The sequence below is a fragment of the Macrotis lagotis genome, chromosome X (genome assembly GCF_037893015.1).
Source record: "Macrotis lagotis isolate mMagLag1 chromosome X, bilby.v1.9.chrom.fasta, whole genome shotgun sequence".
NCBI lineage: Eukaryota > Metazoa > Chordata > Mammalia > Peramelemorphia > Peramelidae > Macrotis > Macrotis lagotis.
Genome location: NC_133666.1, coordinates 180,498,487 through 180,520,293, shown reverse-complemented (window position 1 = coordinate 180,520,293; position 21,807 = coordinate 180,498,487). Strand labels below are relative to the sequence as shown.

Genomic DNA, 21,807 nt, shown 5'->3' with positions numbered 1-21,807 from the left:
ATTGTAGTGCCTTCTCCTATTTATTAGTTATAGGTAAAATTTATACCCAAGCAAGTTGCCAACAACATTAGATTGTGAGTTCCTCAAGGACAAAGTCAAACTTTTCAATTTCTTTGTATCCCTGGTTCTTTGCTCAATGACTCCTACATATGGGCACTTAACAAATGCTTGTGAACTAATCCACAATCTTTCAATAAACCAACTTCAAATCTCCCACAATCTCTTTTCTGAAAGTGATTCTTGAGCATTGGTTTAAAATTGGAAAATCAGGTATCCTTGTAGATATTTAGATGTTAGGTTGATAACAAATGATGAAGCAACAAAAATCAGATCTTTTTGTACCTAAAAGAAAAATGTTATCACCTCAAGTTCAGCTACCACACATAATTTACAGTAGTAAAATGTCAGTTGAGTATTGAAATCAACCAACATTTTTCAATTGAATAGTAAACGTTTACTAAACTCATGTCTCCAGATGTACAATTACATTACAATAATTAAAGGAGAATTCATTAGAACTTTGATAACTGAAATAATATGATGGGGTGAGTCACTAAAATGTTTTCCTTTCTGGACTCCACAAGAAGGAAGTTGTGAAGCAGATTTATCAAGCATATTTAATTTATACCATTTTGATTTTGGAGTGTTGGTAATGCATTCAAGTAGAAATGTACAATTAATGGAGAAGTAAATATGAAAAGGCTTTGATTTTGTAGTGGCAGTTGAATTTTTGGAAGTTTCTAGAGATTATGTTTAGAGCCAGCCAAAAGTCTCCTTTGTACTCATGTCTACTTAGGGTTTGCTGGCAAATATTTATCAACTGGGTCTTAGACTGGGGGGTGGATGGGTCAGTATTCATCCACAATTAATTTTTAAATTTAATCTGCTTAAATCTAGCCAATTCTTAAGATATATGGTAAAAAATTTTTTTTTTTATCTGCTCACACTTAAAATTTAACAGTCACTCCTGAGTGTGTATGAACTGGTTCTAGCAATTACAGGATCTACCAAACCTTATCTAAATATGAAAATACTATACCTTGTACATAATAGATTTGTAGCAGAAATTGTGCTAAGTACTGGGATTACAAGAAGAGACAGAAGACAGCCCCAGTCCTTATGATCTAATGGGGGAGATATGTACTGGATAAATAGAAAATAAACAAATACCTTAAAATTAAGAGGTTTTGAGAAAGACTTCCATAGGAGTGGGAATTTAATTAGTATTTAAAGAAAGGCAGTGTGATCAGTTAGTTGCAAATGAAGAAGGGAGAGTATTCCAGAAATGCAGAATAGCCTAGAGTCAGACAAAATTGCTATGGGCTCAATGGTGTTGACTTTCAGTAAGCTACTTGAGAGAGTACAGAGGGAAGATAATTTCTGATTCAGATACCTGTGTTCTTGTTGCAGATAGCATTATTTAACTCTGATGAGGTCATTTTTGACCTCATTAAATTTAGATTCCTGCTTTTCTTAAATATCAGGGTCTAATTCCATCTTTCCAAATGTGTATTGAACTCTGCTGCTTCCAAGAACAAAACCCAGAATTTGAAATAGTTTTAGAAAGAAATGTATTAGGTCATTTGGTAGGAGGATAAGCCACAAAAAGAAGTTTGATTCCTTCTGGTCTAAGCTCAGGAAGATTTACAGTTAGGAAGTATTTAGTCAAGAATCTCCACCCACAGGAGCACTTATTCAACTTCACTTGCCTGGATTCAGGAAGACCTGAACTGAAATCCAACCTCAATCTTTAACTTAATGAATTTGCCTAAATCCACTGTAAAAGGAAATAGCAAACTGCTTCAGAATCTTTGCCAAGAATACCCCATAGACAAAATTACAGTGTTGTCGTCCATCGGGTCATGAAGAGTCAGACAAGACAGACGCAACCCATGCAAGAACCATGCATACACAATTAAGTTTGTGTTTTGACTTTACCCAATTTTATTGAATGTTTATATTTACACATAACCATCTCAATCTACCTTACTTTCAAGCTGACCTCTTGTAAAAATTGCTTAATTGTCTATGCATGGTTCTTGTATGGGTTGTTTCAGTCTTGTCTGATTCTTCATGACCCCAAAACCAGATGTAAGTGTGAAACCCAAAGCAAGAATGTTTGAGTTAGATCCTGAACTGGGGAATCCAAAATTCCTTATAACCCTCTCCAGTACTTCTGGAGAGTTACTAAGATCAAGGTGATATTCTGAGTTCTAACAATCTGTAGTTAGATTTAAACAGTAAAATAATTAGTAAGTTTTCCCAAACAATTGTTTTCCTCTCTTGGGATTATTAATACCCAGTATTCTTATAGTGTCAGAAGCATAATTAGGGAATCAGAAGGCTTGGCTATGATTTCAAAGGTGTTTTATTAAAATAATCTGACTTAATGGTGTCCTGCTTACTAACTATCTCATCTAGAATTTGAAAGAATTTCTATAAAGAGGACTAGCCAGGTTACAAACTTTTTCCAGTGTCTCATGTAAGAAGAATCAGTTTGAGTGTCAGTAACTGTGAGTCAAGGAATTTAAATTTATACTGGAAAACAAATTCACTATGGCCATATGTATCTCACAAAATTATAGTACCTTGTTCTGTCAATGTTATAAAAATGGGAAAAAAAAAAAACTTAGTTCAGTAGTCATAACCTCTTGCATTCCTTAAGGAGACAAACTTCATTAAACAGACTCTATAGTAAACTAAATCAAGTTACAGATTAAATCCCATTTAGAAGGTTTACAATGGATCGATTGAGAGGGGAGATTTACCTATCACCAAGGCAAATGAGAAAACTCAGTTAAGGGAATTCCTCCCCCTTATACAGTTAGCCAAAGTAACTGACAAACAGCTAAATCTCTTCAACAGCTCAAATTTCCCTTTGGTTTCTAATTGAAGCATGTAAAGCATTTAACATTGTTATTCTTTAAGTCAAGTTCTGACCAGGTAAGGTCAATAAAACACAGAAAACAGGCTTTAAGTTAACCAAAAAAATGCAGGACAAATGGCTCTGATTCCTGAAAAACATATAAAAGAATTTGGGGTATACCTCTTTCAAGCAAAAATAAACATCATGAAAAAAAGCCAAAACCTTACCCAGTTTCCAGATCTTTTAGATTTAATTCTGGGTGACCACCAGGGAGTCCCACTTCTGACACAATATTGTTGTTTGAAACAATAAATAAAACAAATCTGAACATCACTTGCTATCTAGTTCATTTTCCCTTTTTTTGACAACTAAGACTTATTCAAGTCTTCTAGAATGACTTACTTCTCAGACCCTTTAGTTGACCCAGAAAATCTCTTTGTTTTTGCCCTCCTACTTTTCAGACTATTGACATATTCATAATAATCTATCCTAAAGCCTAGAAAAAAAATTTTAAGGTCCTTGCCCTAATTCTGACATGCCCTTTTCCCCATCAACAATGTTCATCTCTAGATTACTGGTGCTAGATCTCTCTACCCAGTTTTAAATCCAGTATCCTTGTAACTAAGGAGAAAAACATTACTGTCCCAAGAGATTTTACCAAATTTTCACTAATCATATCTTGGGGTCTTAAGTATGCACTAAGAGCTTTACAAACAGCTCATTTGATCTTCATGATAATTATCTGAGTTAGATACTATTAAGATCTTGATTTTAAATTAGGAGATATTGGGCTTTGTAACTAACAGATTCAAGACCATGGCTTAAATCATTTCTTTTCTCATTTATAGTCCTCAATTTCAAGCAAAAAGGTTGGGGTCATTTAAAACATTGTTCAGTTTTCAAAAAGTCAATCTAAATTGCTTTCTTCTCCTGTTCAATTCTGGGTCCAAATCACTGTCAACAAATCAACAAGAATTTTTAAAGTAACTATTGTTGGTGATTGAATGAAAAGCAAAAACATGTCTGTGATCTCAAGGAACTCACTTTTTTGATGAGGTGACAGAATGCAAACAAATATGTACATATAAGATATATACATAGTATATGGAAAATAATTTCCAAGGAAAAGCAAAGACAATGAGAGGGTAGAGGTGGTGAGGAAATGCATTTTGGGCTCGCTTAGTTCTTTATCCTCATCTTCTCTGGGAATTTTTTGTAGAGCTGAGTGATCAGCATGATTAGGTTAAATTCCACTTATATCCTAGTGCTTAGTGCAGTGTCTGACACAGAAGAGACATTTAATAAATGTTTACTAATTGATTGATTGGTTAAATTTAGGAGAATGTTACCAAAGCTGGAAATGACCATTTCAGGATTATTGTTTAAATTGTAGTTTGATTAAGGTGCACAAAGCAAAGAGAAAAAAATCATTGATTGCAAGATTATGTCTCAGACTTGTCTAGATGAGACAAATACATTATGTACATACTTACTGTATTACATTTGCACATTTCACTATTTTATTTTACTATTTTATGTATTTATTATCAGTTTAGCAAGAGGAAAGGTCTCAAAGGAAAAGTGTCAAAGGACAAGTCTCAAGTAACAAACACACAAAAAAAGAGAAAAGGAAGAGAAGGGGAAGAATCTCCAATATTGATATTAATTGAGTTGGTTTCTATTCTCTGTTTAGTGACTAATTGACTTTTATGCATCCCCTAGGGAAAGGGACCTCAGAAAGCAAACAGAAGTCTCTGTTTTTGTTGTTGTTGAAACTATACCATATTTATTTATTTTTTAATTATATAAATATGTTGCTTTTCAATTATATACAATAGTATTTTTTTTGGCAAGGTTTTTTGCAATCATTTTTCTGCAAGCTTGTGAATTTTACAATTTTCCCCTGCCCCTCCCCTCCTGCCTCCCCTCAATAGCAGGAAATCTGAGATAGTCTTTACATACTTTTCCATAATATACATAGATCAAAATTGAATGTGTTGAGAGAGAAAAAATATATCCACAACAAAGAAAATATTAGAGATAGCAAAATTATGTAATACCTAAGTCATTTTTTTAAAAATTGAAGATTATAATCTTTGGTCTTCATTTAAACTCCATATTTACTTTTCTGGATACAGATGGTATTCTCTATCAGGAATCCCCTAAAATTGTCCCTCATTGTTTCACTGATGGAGGGAGCATTCCCATCAACGTTGATCATCACCCCATGTTGTTGTTAAGGTGTACAATGTTCTTCTGGTTCTGCTCATCTCACTCAGTATCAATTCATGCAAGTTTTTTCAGGTGTCTCTGAAATCTCAATCCCTCCTGATTTCTACTAGAAGTGTTCTAACACAAACATATAACCATCATTTTTTTTCAGCCATTCCCCATTTGATGGACATTCCCTCAATTTCTAATTCTTTGACACTACAAACAGAGCAGAAGCCTCTGCTTGCACACCAACTTTATTTTTTAAATTTATTTCTTTATTTTCATCCATATGTACATGCATATTTCCACTTTAGTAAGAGACCTGTGCATAGACATGCAGGCTTCCTGGGATAGAACTCAAGCTCCCAATAATGCTCAAGTCTTTTAGAACTGAGAAAGAACAAATACTTTTCCAGGAGACATACTTCATGGACTCTCCCCGTATTATCTAGAAGTATTCATTATATTTTTTTCTGTTGAAAAATGTCTAGCATTTTTCTTTTCTTTATAAAGTAAAGTTTAAAATTCTCCACCAGATAGTTAGTATTTAATGCAATCTGGTGCCATCAACTATATCCAGTGTTTTCTCATTCTACTTCACATCACATTTTCTATACTTCAGTCAAATCGAACTGTTGTTTGTCTTCTTAAAATGACCTATATACTATTTTCCTGTCTCCTTACCTTACTGTGCTCTCTGAAAGTAATGTTCCCTCTTAATGGTATGTTATTCTTCTTCCTAGTCTGCCTATTGAATTCATAATTATTCCTTAAATACTAATTTCAACAATATCTCCTCCATGAAGTGAATATATCATACATACCATACTGAGAACCATCATCACAACATAGACTTTATATAATATTTTGTTTTTAAACTGACAGTTAAACTTTAATTTTATTTTTATGTTTGTTGTTTTTATTTTTATGTTATGTTTTATTGATTATTTTGCTTTAACTTTCTTGAGGACAGGGACTATGAACCTTATCTAAACTTAGTAATTCCCCATAGTAACTAATATAATGCTCTTCATGCAATATGCACATAACTTTTTTTTTACCTAAGTTGAATTTTATTAAATTCATTATGATTCAACAACAAACACTCCATTTTAGGGTGAGTGGGATTTATACTTTCTGAACTCAGAAAGTACTTCACACAAATTATTTTAGAAAATTGCATTAAGCTTCTGAATATTTTAAATGTTTTGCAGCAGTTAGCTACGATTGACCATCATAATTTTACTTCAATTATTCTCTAATTTAATTAAATTAATATTAAATAATTTCACAGAATCAAAAAATTTCAGAGTTGGAATTAAATGCTTAATCCTTCTTTTAACTGACATTACTTCAAATACATGAGGGCAGTTCTCATGTCCTGCCAGAGTATTCTCTTCTCTAGGTTCAATATTGTGAACTTTTTCAATCCGTCTTTATCTAATGTAGACTCAAGGTCCTTCAATAATTGACTCTCATTCAAAATAGGTAAGAGATGCATAACTCAAACTCATTTTCATTTCTCAATAGAGTAATTATGTGCAATAATTATTTTTAATATTTTTATGTTTCACACAGCATTTTTAAAGACATATATATTAGCCTTTAAAATAAGTGTACTATAATATTACTTGCTTTATAATGAAAAATTTCCACTTTATTCTCTCTTTGAAGAGTTATGCTTATAGTAACTCTGTTCTGATGTTTGCCATGCAAAGTACATCCTATTTTGAAAAATGCAGCACATTCCTTTATTATATTGGCAATAAAACTCAGTGCATTCTATTTATTCTTTTCCTTGGCTACAGTATATTGGGAAATGAGGCAATTGCAAAGTGGTTGATAGGACCATATCATCATATCTCAACCTGTGTTTTGACTCTTATAGCCTTAGGGTATTCTTTTATTATATTTAATCAGCTTTTGTTTTTATTTCACATAATATTATCCTTCATCTTTGTTTGCTTTTGGTCATTCATTTTGGGGGTTTCCATTTTCCTACATCTGAACTTTAAACAGCTGCTATTATACCTCTAAATTCAATCAGCCTCTGGCTGTGCAGTTAACTGCTTCTCTATTTCCCTCCTTCCCCGGAGGTTAATCGGGCTAACTCTTCAACCTGTTAAGTCTATAAGCCAGCTTTTTGAAAGCCAATGATTGTCTCTAAACTAAGGTCTTCCCATTAACATCACAGTGTGTTAGCAATCTATCAAAAGTATATCTGTAGTTTATTCAGCAGAAAAAAAGAAGATACCCTTCTGCACACTACGTTTCATGGAACAGTTAAAAACAAATACCTTTTTAAAACTATATTATTATTAGTAGTAGTATGACACAAGGCAGCATATATTTGCACTTTTTCTGACATTTTGTATTAATGGTATATGTGCTCCACCACAGTTAAATTTCTGATTGACAGGCTTCAATATCATATTCAAGTTAATACTGACATGAAAATTATGTTTAGATAATGAAACTATTCTTTTCTTTGCAGTGTTTTGTGCTTACTAGAAGTTAATTGCAAAAGAATATACCATTCTGATAATTCCAGGATATTTTCAGTTGTTCTTCCTTGTCCATATATACTTAATTCCATAATCCCCTCATTATGCTGTCATAAACCCTTCTACAACTTCTTGCTGAAAGCATTGTCACTATCTAGGAACATTATTTTCCTTAAATGTCTGATGGTCAATGTGCACATAAAGTTTTGAGGAGGTGAGGTGAAAATTCTGGCAAAAACTTGGCCAGAATACCAAGATACTTTTGGTATTCATCCTGCTACTCCCATTTATAAAGACTGATACTATTACAGAAATCAAAAAAGACAAGTAAGAATTAATTGGGTTTAAAGATATTTTGTAAGAGAATGACTAAAGGAGGTCTGGGGGCGGGGGAGAGAGAGAGCAAGTGCTTGCAGCCAGTAGTCAATGTAGTCATTGAATGTTTTCCTGAGTGAAGGTCTTAAATGTGTCAATAAAATGAGTCAATAAGTTATAAAATATAAAAAAATCTTCTATTAGATAAAGAAGGAAAAAGCTGATTGTCTAACAACATTTTACCAAGTCTTTTGAGTACAATCCTTAAGCTTGAGCAATGGGTCAATAGGCCCAGGAATCTTTCTTTGTTCTTTGAATCTTTGAAATGATTTTGTGACTTGAGCCAAACCATTTTGAAAACCATTGGTGTGGGGAAAAGAATGCAAGCCTTTTAATTGGAAGTGATAAGGTCTTAGGCTCAGCTACAACATTAACTAGTCATGTGATTTTGGGTGAGGAATTCACAGTTCTGGAACTCAAATCCTTCTATTACTTGAAGGGTATTAGACCAGATAATTTCTTTCAGAATTAAGAAACTGAATTTTGATTTGATAGTTTCAACATTATTTACCATGAAAACTTTGTACCTTATATTCTAATCTCTGGAATAATTTTCTTTAAAAGGAAAAATACATTATTTAATATTGAATCTTTCTAGATTTTCTCTGAATAATTTAGCATACTCACACTGCTCTTAGTGCTTGGCATGGCACCTTGTCAAGTGCATCTCAGGGCTGGAAAGAATGCAGGGATTGGGTGTTCATTTTTGTAGAAGGGTATAATTTTGACTCTGTTGAGAGTATCTCTCCTAAATGCTATGAAGTAATGTTAAAGGGAAACTCACAGTGTTAAAAGGGCAGTCATATCAGGAGTGTGCTGGAGACAGCTGGTACCAACTCATGAGCACTGATTATTAAATTTTCATTGTGAACATTTTACAAATCAAAATTTAATTCATTGTTTTGTGGATATTCTAGATTTAAGAAAATGGTGGAAAAAACAATAATGTAGATTAAATCTAAAAGTTTCTTGTAAATACATTTTCTTTTTTTCTTCCTTCTTCCTTCCTTCCTGCCTTCCTTTCTTCCGTACCTTCTCTCTCTCTCTCTCTCTCTCTCTCTCTCTCTCTATATATATATATATATATATATATATATATAATATATATATATATATATATATCTCACATCTTTCTTTCTTTCTTTCCTTTTCTTTTTATTTCTAGCAAATTGTTAATGATTTGCCAAGACAACCTGGTAATAATTACACATCTAAAATGTCTACATGCCCTTGCATAGATTATATTCCTTTCTACAATATTTCATCTTTATAAAATAATTGTGTTCAGCTTATATAAGTCCTGAATTCTCTTCTGACTCTAATGATCTCTTATTCTATAGTTCTCATTTTTGCAGAAGGAAGAAGGATTGTCACAGACTTAATTTCTGCAATAGAATGTAAGCTCCATGAAAACAAGAATTGTTTTATATTTACAGCTTTGGCGACAATTTAGAACAGAGATTTACTTAAATTATGTAATTCTTAAAAGTTTATTGAATTGAATTAACTAGCCTTTCTTCCAAGGGGAAAAAAAGTCAGCTCAAGTACTAACACCTTTGACACAAATACAATGAAATGTCTATCTAATTTTTGGATGAAGGACACAGTACCTAAATATTAAATTCAAATATAGGTTTAGCTCAACTGAAAATAAGGGGTTGGAAGATGATCTCAAAGATCCTTTCCTGCTCTAAACATGAGTCTTTAATCCTATTATTCTTTTCCATTGTCAATTAAAGACCATCTACAAGCCAGTTTTATTTTCATTTGATGCTCTAATTGTTCCTATTAATATGGATTTTAAATTGTAATCTGTATTTGAAATTTTATATTACTTAAATAAAAAAAATTCAAATAACCTTTTCTGAATTTCATGACTTTGAATTTGCAATATGGCCTGGAATTTGATGAACAATGTTCCGTTATAGCACGATAATCTATTGAATTGTCAATCTTCCTTCTGACTTCTCTCATAAAACCCTACTTTTTTGTATATCTAACTTCATCCAATTCGTTGACTCCTCTCTCATCTCCCTGCCGAAGCCACTGTCTCTTCTTTTCCCACTCTTTACTCCTAATCAATTATACTCTACACTATTTCCGTTAAATCCACATCCACCTAATCATATCTTCAATTATGCACTGTAGAACGTCAGCCTTGGATCACTACCACTATTTACCATCATGGTTCCTACACAGGTGCAGAAAACTCCCATAATCATTCTTCCAGAATTCAATACAAATTTGTTTCACAACTAAACTGGACTTTCACTGATACTAGGCCATTCTACTATACATCCCTTATTAACTCATTATCACACTCTACCTTGCCTCTTTCAAACCTTTTCTGTTCCTCCTCCAACCTTCCATGACTCTCCGTCTTCCTACTCTCTCTGCTGAAAATCTTGCTTTCTATTTCACAGAAAAAAACTGAGAATGGGGGCAACTAGGTGGCACAGCAACTAGAGCACCAGCCCTGGAGTCAGGAGGAACTGAGTTCAAATCTAGCCTCAGGCACTTAATAATTACCTAGCTGTGTGACCTTGGGAAAGTAACAGCCTCCATTGCCCTGCAAAAGCAAAAATAAAAAAAAAAATTGAGAATATTTGAGAAAGCTCCCTCTTCTCCCCTCTTCCTTATCTCATATTGCTCAGATTCCATTTGTTACTATCTTTAACCCATCTCATAGGAAAAGGTTGAGTTACTTCTTATCAAAGCTAGCTGCTCTTATCTATTCAATTAAGATCCCATTTCATCTTAATGTTCTTCAACATATTGCCCTTTGTCATTCCACTTGATCACTTATTTTGAATCTTTCCCTGTCTATTGACTTGTTCTTTACTGCATATCAAAGAAAAAGACAAGAATAAATCCACCTCTTATCTTGGAAAAAACTCATTTGATACTTCTGTCTCCAATTTCTAATATCCTATTCTTTCCTTTTTGCTAAACTCCTTGAAAATCTCATCTTCAACAGCTACTCCCATTTTCCTTTCACCTTCTTTTTGGACTTCAAGCTTTATCAACCCATTGAAACTGCTTTCTTCAAAGTTAGCAATGATCTCCTAACTACCAAATCCAATTTTGAGTCCTCATTCTCATGAAATTTCTGCAATCTTTGACACTTTTGATAACCCTATTCAATTTGAAGCTCTCTTATCTCTAGATCTTCTGACTACTATATTATTATATCATGATTCTCCTTCTACCATCTTATTGATCCTTCTTAGTCTCCTCTGAAGAATCATTATCCAGATCAAGCCCTCTAACTATAGCTGCACCCCCCAAATGCTCCTTTTTTGCTCCTTTTCCCTTTTCTCTTCTTCCTCTGATAATAGATCTCTCACATACAGCTAATTACTACTTGTCTTCTGATAATTCTCAAATTTCTTTTCTGTCCTAATCTCCAAACTGATTGGGGGGTTGAGTGGTAGGGGCTAAAATCCTAAATAAAGCACGTTACCTCTGAGTTTATCCTACCTACCTCCCCAATCTTACCTACTACTGTGGTGGATAACACCATCCTCCCAGTCCTAGGATTACAACCTGTGTGCCATCTTTTAACTCCTGACTATTTCTCACCTCCCTATCCAATCTGTTTCTAAATTCTGTGGATTTCACCTTTGCAACATCTTTTATATGCGTCACTGTCTCACCTCAGATACTGACACTTTAATGCAGGCCCTCATCACCTCACATCTGGAAAATTGGAATGGTCTGCTGGTGGGTCTGCCTGCTTCAAGTATCTCAAATTTATCCTCCATTCAGTCACTAGTGATTTTCACATACACATGTACATATGCACACACACAGATTTACCACACAATAAATACAATGGTGCCTCAATGTCTCATGTATCTATTTTTTAAAAAAAATCTTTTTATGACCTAGCACCATCCTACCCAGTTTTCTAACATTTTACTCTATACCATCTATTCTTAGATTTAGTGACTCTGACCTTCTCGTTGTTCTGCAAATAAGACAATATTGGGTCTGGGTTTTCCTTGGTTTCCCCCCATGCCTGGGATGCTCTCCCTTCTCTTGTTCAACCATTGACTTTCCTGGTTTCATTTCCTAAGTCTCCCATGGAAATCTCACATTCTTCTAATCCGTTACATTTGTACTCAAAGAAGACCAAAATCACATCACTTCGTTAGCTTCTTTCAATATGTCCAACTCTGGCTGATCAGAGCAATATGAGCTTAGAATACTATCACAGGTCAGGCACAAATAATTCATGTGAATGCCTGGAGTGGATTCTCTAAACTGAGCATCTCATACAGCACCCTCTCTGATGAGGGAATATAATGTGGGTAGTTCTTTGCCAGAATCTCCCATGTAGCACAATCAATTCAAATATTCATATGAAAGAACTTGAGAATGTTCTGTATCATTTTTTGTCCCCTATCCCCCAAACTCCCAACCCTGGGAGTGCTTGCCCTGTTTTGAGTTCTCCATAAAATAGTCTTTTGGGCACATATACTAAACAAACAACATGGTCAACCCATCAGAGTTGCACTCTCTGAAGTAGAGTTTGAACCTTGGATGTTGACTCTTCCTATCATTGTGAAACAATTCATCCAGCATTAGATTATTCACCCACTAATATGGAATATGGGATATGATTTCACCATCATGAGACAGGTTAGTTTTATCCTACTGGAGAGGAGTTGTTGGCATAGTAATAATCTTTTTCAATAAGAGAAGAACCACAGGTTCAGACATTTGGTGTATGTTCTTGACTGAGAAGCTAATGGGGCAAAGCTGCCATCTGTGGAATTATGACTCAATGACTCTGAGTCAGAATCACCCCCCACCTAAAATTGGTGGTACCAGAGAACTGAGGTGCTCCTCACCAGGAGCACAGCACATTTTCAGGGATCACATGGTGCTAAATTGATTGTAGACAATCTGCTTCTGGGTCAGAGTTATATATTTGTAGTTGCATTCTGTTGCTAGATATCACATGCTGAAGTTACCTAGTACTGATAGTGTCTCACTGATGAGGGAGGAAGCGAAACCAATTCAAGGCCAAGAAATTCTCTCAGCCCCAAGATCATCATCAACAATCCTATTTCCTATTAATCAGGCCATGGGGTGGAATGATTCTGGTAAAGGCAAGTGTAAAGAATGCCTTGCACAGTATACCCCTCACTATAATAAGCAAAATTGTGCAAGTCACACCATCACTTATTGGTTGATAGATATTGTCCTCTTCAATACTGAATGACTAGTAGTAGTAGAAGAAGAAGTAGTAGTAGTAGTAGTAGTTAGTAGTAGTAGTAGTAGTAGTAGTAGTAGTAGTAGTAGTAGTAGTAGTAGTAGACTTTTATGGTTTGACAGTTTAGTTTGATAAAGGACCTCAGTGTCTGGTATCTTCTCCTGCCAGATGACCTTCAGAATCTTCATAAGAAAATTCAAAGGGAAATGCTTCAGTTTCCTGGCATGGTGCTGGTAGACTTGTCCACAGACATATAACAATCTATATATAGATATATAACCTATTTCAAATTGCTTATGACTTCTCTCCCATACTTTCCCTTAAAGCCTCCCAAATGTTGAACTAACTCTGACAATGAATATGTTAACCTCATTTTTTTGATGTGTGCATTCCTGGAAAGTATACTGTCAGAGTAAGGGAACTTATCCACAATATTCAAAACTTCTCCATTTGCTGTAAGGGATGCTTTCATATATAATTAGTATGGTGCTAGCTCACAGAGCATGCATCTATTTTCTTGGTGTTTAATAAATATCAATTACTAAAATAACCTTGTGTGGATTACTTCCACAAAATCTATTCCCCAGACTAACAGAACTCCAAGGTGACTGCATGAAGATGTCTTGGAAGCCCCAAAGAGAATGGGTTTTTTCCTAACTGTTAGAGAGGGTAAAGAAGGAGGAAAAAATCTGTTTAAGAAAGACTGATTACTTGAAAATTTTCAGAAAGCCACAGGAAATTGAGGGGATTTTCTCCCAGATTAGGTGAATAACTCACTCAGATTTACTTTATGGGCAAAGAAACAATTAATTCTATACCATCAAAATTCTAGCAGTGAGGTTGTCAAGGTGGTGATTTTCATCAGCCCAGGCAGTTTGGAAGGTAAAATCTGCCTTGTCAAAGACCTGAGTGTCTTTGAAGTGAAGGCAGCCCTGTAGGTTTTGAGCAGTGAAACAAGCAGACACTTTTAGTGTCAACTCAAGACAAGACAGTGCCTTCTCAAAATTAGGTAGAGTGGAATGGCTAGAAAGTTTGGGAAGAGGGTTGGACACTTGGCATAACTTATACTATATCTAGTTATATTTTTGGTTATAAAATATAGAATACACCAATAAAAATATATTTTAAAAGAACTGATGCTTCCTCACATCTACCAAATCAGTTAATATAACAGAAAAAGAAAATGATAAATATTTGTGATGTAGGAAAATTGGAACATCAGTATACTGGTGGTGGAGTTGTGAACTAATTCAACTATTTTGGAGAGCAATTTGAATTTATGTCCAAGAGATGTGTATGCTAAAGAGACTATTTTAAAAGCGAAAAGGACCTATTTCAATGAAAATAATGATAATAGCTCTTTATGTTGAGCAAAGAATAGAAAATTGAGAGGGTATTCATCAATTGTGGAATCGAGTATATGATTGTATTGGAATACTATTGTTCTATTAAAAAATGATAGGGATCCTGACTTTGGGGGGTCACCTCAGAAAGGCTGGCTCACTTAGTCTCATGCAAAGTGAAGTAAACAGAACCAGGAAAACATTATGTACAGAAACATCAATATCATATGATGATCAACTGTGAATGGCTTAGCTGTTCTCAACAATACAATGTTCCAAGATAATTACAAAGAATTCATGATGAAAAAAAAAATGCTATCCACCTCCAGAAAAAAAGAACTGATGGAATCTGAATGCAGATCAAAGCATACTATTTTTCACTTCTTTTTCTTTTCTTTTGTTCTGTCTTCTTTCACGATATGACTACTACAAAATAAATTTCTTAATGCACATATATAATCTATAACAAATTGCTTACTACTTCTTAGAGGGAGGTGAGGGAGGAAGGCAGAAAATTTGGAACTCAACTTTTAAAAAATATTAATATTAAAAATTGTCTTTTAAATAAAATTCTCCCTCCTTGAAAAAAAAAATTTGGGCTACTGATCTCTGAATCATGACACTACAAATCTTCTTGCTTTACTTTCTTTTTTCTTTTTCTTTTTTTCAATTTAATTTTAAGATAGTTTTAAACTTTCATTTACTGTAAGATTTTGAGTTCCACAATTATCTGTTATCTTCTTTCCCTCCTCCTTTCTATGACAGTGAGTAATCTGATGAAGGTTATAAAAGTACAATCATTTTAAGTAGTAATATGTAGTCATAGTAGTAGTAGTAGTAGTAGTAGTAGTAGTAGTCACATCTCTACAATATCTTCTAACTTACCTTACTTTTCATAAAGTGAAATAGTAAAAATGGAAAAGTATCTGAGAACTTTCTAAGGAATTAGTTAAATAGAAATAATAAAGGCAGTGTTAAGTAGTGCCAACACATTTCAAATTTAATATAAGAATTCTTGTCTAATTGTGAATGGCATTCAATATTACAGAATCTTATTAGTCCACCTAACTTTGAAAAATATATAGCACAGAGAACAAACTGTTCAGTTCATCTGAACAGAAAAAATAAATTCAACCATTATAGAGAATAACATTGATATACTGCTAAAAATTGCAGTTGGGGAAAAATAGGTGCACTGAACATTCAATGATTTATTTACTTATTTAAAGGAAGAATGGTCTCAGTTGCATGCAAAATCCTGGCTTAGAGTGCAATTCTTCTCTAACTTATTCTTGTTTTAATGAGGAATTGCTTTTTATGAGTACTAGAAAAGAAGGCAGTATTATATATGGATTGAAGATATTTAGAAGAACCAAATTTTTTGAATGAGAGTATGCTATTTAAATATGCTGTCTAATTTCACAAACTCACTTAAAAAACTATGAAGACTAAAAATTTAAATTTAGAAGGCAGACAATTTATATTAGAAATAGAATGCTCAGATTGACTTCTTTAGTCATTACTCTTATTGTTTATAGGATAAAACACTGTTAAATAGATATTTTCTTAAAATTATATATAAACAGTTGGATTTGTAGGCTACCACTTAGCGGAAAAGAGGAATATGGCAATTGAATATAAAAATTTTGCTGATTGCACACATATGTGAGGTTTGATTGACAGGGAGATGAAAGAGGATCCTGAAACAAAACAAAATAAACAAAAAATAGACAAATGAGTGAATGAATGCATTGATTAAGGAAAATAGAAGAAGTATGATGGACTGAAGGAAAATAATGGAAAGTTGGACAGAATTAATTCTTGTTCAAGTAAAAAGACTTTTCAGAAAAATTTATATCAACCTACTACATGTGAAGAATGACATTAATTCAAATGTTAAACTTAAAGAATTTGATGATCATATTCAAAAAGTAACTAGTTCTCCCTACATAAAGAATGACTTTTTGTCCAGCAGGTTGACAAAGGAGAAACAGTTTATAAAGGAGAATGTGGTGTCTGTATCCTCTAATACTTTTCCAAGATAAACTGAGTAATAATCTGACCTGAATAGCATAGCCATTTCAGGGATGGAAGACAGGGATTAAACCAACTGAGCCTTCAAAATTCCATCAGGTCAATTAATATTCTTGAATATTTTAGCTACACATATTGGAAATATTTTCATTAAGAACAAATATTAGGGACTGAATTAACTAAAGAATATATATAACTACTCACTTTACTTTGACTCCATTGGACTGATCAACCACAGTTGGACATTGTAATTTGTCTCAAAGGTAGTGGTGTAATTTTGATCTTCTTCAATAATGAAGGACAAGAACTCTATAAATCCTAATGGAAAAAAACAAATATGTATATATATATATATATATATATGCATATATATATTTGCATGTATGTATATTTATAGTATATGCACACACTATTCTCATTTATGTGTATTAATATATATTCATATTCCTACAAATGTGTATAGATAGAATATTTATTGAATCTTCCCTATTTGTCTGACATCACCACATTTAGGGTATTCAAATACAAGAAAGCAGGTTATTCTCTACTTTCAAGAAGCTTAAATTCTAATAGATGAAGGGATCTAGAAGGGATCTAGAAAGTAAATGAGAGGTATCACCCCCACACCCCAACCTTTTCCCCCAGTTAAATTTGCATTCTCATATCTATCTAAAGACTACCTTCTACTCTTGCATATTTTGGGGTATTTACTTCTAAAACAATTGTTCCACAAACTGACTATTAAAAGAAATTCTTGTTCAGGCTTTTCCCAGATTAAAGAACCAAATCATTAGCATGATTTTATTTATCACATCCAGACAGAAACATCTTTCAAGTTTTACCCTTTTTGTTTGTTTGTTTTGTTTTTTGAGAAGGTTTTACAGATAGGAATAAGCATTTTTTCTATATTTGGTCAAAAGTATTTTGATTGGATCACATAATCTTTAGGACATGGGATTAGTGCCTCTCATCTCCTTTGTAGCTATTTTGATTGGGCCATGTTTCAAATAAGATGTGCCACCACCATCTTATGCAGGTTATTTGCCATGAATTCAAAGTTAAAAATAAGTTTTTAAAATGGAGTCACCCAGACTGACTGAGCACAAATAGATACAATCAGCTCAAAGGAAAAAGGAAGATGCCATAGGAAAGACAGTAGATACAACCTCCTCTCACATATAACACTGTAGGACCCAATTGTCCTTTGGATCTTATGGAATCCTCATGCAAATTAATCACTCAATAAAATGCTTGGGATAAAGAATAGAGCCATAAATATAAAGTCCCTGCCCTCAAGGAGCTTATAATCCATCAAATACTTGCTCTCTGTTTACTGCTTCTCTGGTACATGGGTTATGTATCTGAATATTCAGGATCTATTCCTCTCCACAATTGCCAAAGCGCCTGTCTCTCTCTCTCTCTCTCTCTCTCTCTCTCTCTCTCTCTCTCTCAACATCTTTCCTTTACCCCCAAATTACACTCCTGAGCCTTTAGCTGAAGCTTCTTTGTGAATTTTTAACCTTGTCTGCTGTCTATCTCTAGACTATATCCATAAGCCCCATGAATAGCTCCACCTCTAAATTAAATTGCCAATTGTGGAGGAGAGAGAAAGGAGAAGAGAAGATATTCTCTTTTCCCTTCTCCTTCCAACCCTGAAACTTGTTCATTCTCAGAGCTCTGTGTTTTTTACTCAACTGCTGACTTATGACTGAACTGGCTGCATAGTTTAGTTCAGATTTTTTAAGGGTCTTCTTGTAGTGTGGTCAATTTTTTAGCCAACCAATCCTAAATTGTCTGTCCAATGCAATCAGAGAAAGCTTATCACACAATATAAAGAGAAGAGTATTTTAACATTGAAGAACCTCATCCAGCTCAAAGCATTATCTTCTTTGTAACTCATTCTTAGAAAGTTGTCTCTGGCTTTGAGAGTTTAAATTTACTGGCCTGAGGGTCACAATACAAACATGTCCCGGATAGGTGGGAACACAATTTCTTTTTGAGTGGAAGGCCACCTCTATCTACCTTATCATGTTTCTCTACATGCACAGACACAGACATGCATACTTATGAGACCTATATATGTATTAGTTTGAAAAATTACCTCTGAAGAATGCTTGTGTAGTTTATAAAGAATTGCAGGGTTTTTTGAAGGTTAAAATGTCACTAAAAAATACGACATTTTCTTTTTATTACAAGCTGGCTCTTGGATACCATAAAAATAACACTTTGACTCCAGGGTTTTTCTATAACTGACTATATAAATGATGTGTTCCTGACCCCAAAAAGAGTTTCTGTTTTATAATATTTTTCTTCCCCTCAAATGGTATATATTTTGCTTACTTTTTCATTTTTTTTCAGACAGCAGTGCCATTACAGTATAGAAAGGGCACACTTTTTTTCTGGTGTTTAAGTCAGTTCTCCTTCAGCTAAAAGTAGAACTAGTATTGATTCTCAATTTATAGTTTGCAAAAATAAATGGAGAATGAATACATGCCCTGTATAGTAATTGTGGTGCAGAGGGATTTAACATCCAAGTTATTGATTAGAACCTGCTTGCTTATGCACCATTGATTGTGAACTGCAGTTAGTTCCTTTTCTGAAATACTATGCACTTTTTCTATGGAAAACTGGAGGACCTGCATGATAATAATGGTGCATTGATGTTTTGATAACTCTTCTACTTTCAATACAAATGCAGTACTAGACCAATCAACTCTCTTTTCCATGTAGTTTTAAGAGCTGCTAGCATTTTTGTAGTTGCTGGTAATTGAGCATAATACAGATTTCCCTTCAGTAGTGCAAGAAACACATGTCTATCTCTTTCAGCATTACTTTTTCCTTGAGTTTAAACTGAAAAGGCTGATGTCGGTACTAGTTCCTTATAAATAGAAGTTCTAGAACTGTGAACCATTTATCAAGCTTCTCTCCAGAGTTAGCAGAAAAACTTAGTTAATAAAAGAAGTGAAGGCAACCGAGATCAGACTTGGATGGATGAAATATTAATCCACAGAATGTAATTATTGTGTTTGGGTAGGAGAGAGATCACAAAAAATGCAAAATTTTTATCAGGATTGGGCTTTTGAAATCTGCAGAAAATAAAAAAAATTCTTTTGCTTTCTTTATTTGGGTTCAAAGAAAATATAATTCTATGTATTTTTCTGAACATGTACTTTTTCCTAACAGATAATTGTGATGATCAGCTGGTTTCAGCTTTACCTCAGTCGTCATTCAGTTGTTCCTCAGAGTTGTCAAGCAGCCATAGCCCTGGGTTTGCAAGACTTAACCGAAGAGATGGTAAGTTTCCTTACATTGCTGCTACTGGTTTGTGATGAATTTTTTCCATTTTTAATCAACACATTATTATAAAGACTGATTGCTGTAATGCATAGAGTAATGAAATCTAAATGGAATAAAAGTAACAGCTTATTAAAATGTACCCATTTGGAAATCAAATTTTACCTCTCTGACTTAGAACAGCTGCTACTTCCATTGTGACCCTACTTGAGGAGAGGTAAACATAAGAATAGTTGAAACATATGTAATATTTCAAAATCTGGTTGAAATGCTCACTTACATATTTGATGCTATTTAAATGCCTTTGTGTCTGCCAAGTTGGGTTGCAATGTTTTAGAAATTGAGGTTTTTAATTGCTATGGCAGCAATCCCAGTTACCACGAGTATATCATTATTATGAATACATGATACATGACTACTTACACACCCCTTGGTTTAAATTAGAGCTAGAATGTTGAGATAACAAAATAGATCTTTTAGATGTATAAGTATTTCAGGGAGAAAATCCCTAGAAGTAAAAAAAAAAAATCTTTGTTTTCTCAGTTTTTATTTGGTTGATTTAATTTATTCATTCTACCATTGACTCTTGAAGGAATAGGGATATAAAAATGTCTGTATGCTCCATTAAGATTATCCTGTATATATTAATCTATCTTGCCCCTCTTGTAGTATGGCTAACTGTGTATGGGTATGTTTGAATACATATAAATTATTGTCCTCGAATAGAAGTGCTGACAACTATCTCTAGGAAAGGGAAAAACTGAACTCAAAACAAATACATAGGAAGTTCTCCCTCCTCAATTTTCATCTAGAACTTAGTCTGAATTTTTGCTTTGTCACTATCACATTCCTCTTTTTTCCATGTTTTATAGCAGCAGCAACAGCTAACATTTGCATAGGACTTAAAATTTGCAAAGCACATTGCAAATATCTCACCCTGAAAGGAATGTGATATTACTATCTCCATCTTACAGATGAGAAAACTAGGGCAAATAAAGTTAAAGGGTCTTTTCCAGGATCACATAACTTTGATAGCTTGATTTGAGCTCAGTTTTCCTGATCAAAATCTAGTACTGTATCTACTTCATCACCTAGGTGGCTCTTAAACATATATCTTTTTTTATTCTTCTTTTCTATGTAATAAGATTATATATTTATTTTTATATCACCAAAGTTAAGCACTATACTAAGTTTAATAAGTAATTGTTTGATTATATCAAACTGGGGACGCAACATGGCTGTGGTTCATTTGTTAGTTTTGTAGTGGTAAAGCTTACTATATGAATCAAATTCCATGAGAAAAAGCACTGGTATTGCTAAGACTGTTTGCTCACTACAACAGAAGGACATGAAAACCATTGTAAATCACTTTTTCTTCTTGACTCTCTACCTTCTCCTGAACTCTACTTCTCTGTCTCTTGTCTCTCTTTTTCTCTTTCTCTTCTTTCTTTCTTTCCAGCTTTCCCTTAAGAGTGCCATTGTTTATTTTATTGATCACTTTGATTGTGATGAACATTATTTCCTTCACAGTTTAATCAGATCATTCTTATAAGACAGAATTTTTTAAATTCTTTTTTTTAACTGAGACAATTTTTTTCTTCAAATATTTACTCCTTTCCATTGGAAGAAAGTATACAATTTTTTTCATGAAAAACTTATAAAGTCAAAGAAAATTAATACATTATGTTAACCATATATAAAGATATACTTATAAATCTCAATCTGTACACTCAGTTCATCAACACTCTGCCATAAGTATGTTTCATCATTAGCCCTTTGCTTTTTAATTATATAAATATTTTATTTGTTTTCCAATTATATACAATAACAGTTTCTGCCAATCATTTTTGTAAGATTTTGAATTTTACAATATTCCCTCTTCTTCCCTATTTCTCCCCTCCCCCAAAAGAAGGTAATCTGATATAGTATTTACATTTGCTTCTATGATATGCATAG

General features: G+C 33.5%; 1 protein-coding gene across 2 annotated transcripts in view; it reads left to right on the top strand.

Moving 5' to 3' along the window:
* Positions 1 to 21,807, top strand: part of CNTNAP4 (contactin associated protein family member 4) — a 588,793-nt gene that overhangs the window by 110,647 nt on the left and 456,339 nt on the right. For both annotated transcript variants that reach the window (XM_074208780.1, XM_074208782.1), the window contains exon 2: positions 19,741 to 19,851. In XM_074208780.1, coding sequence (XP_074064881.1) covers positions 19,741 to 19,851 — 111 coding nt within the window. The remainder of the gene's footprint in view (positions 1 to 19,740; positions 19,852 to 21,807) is intronic.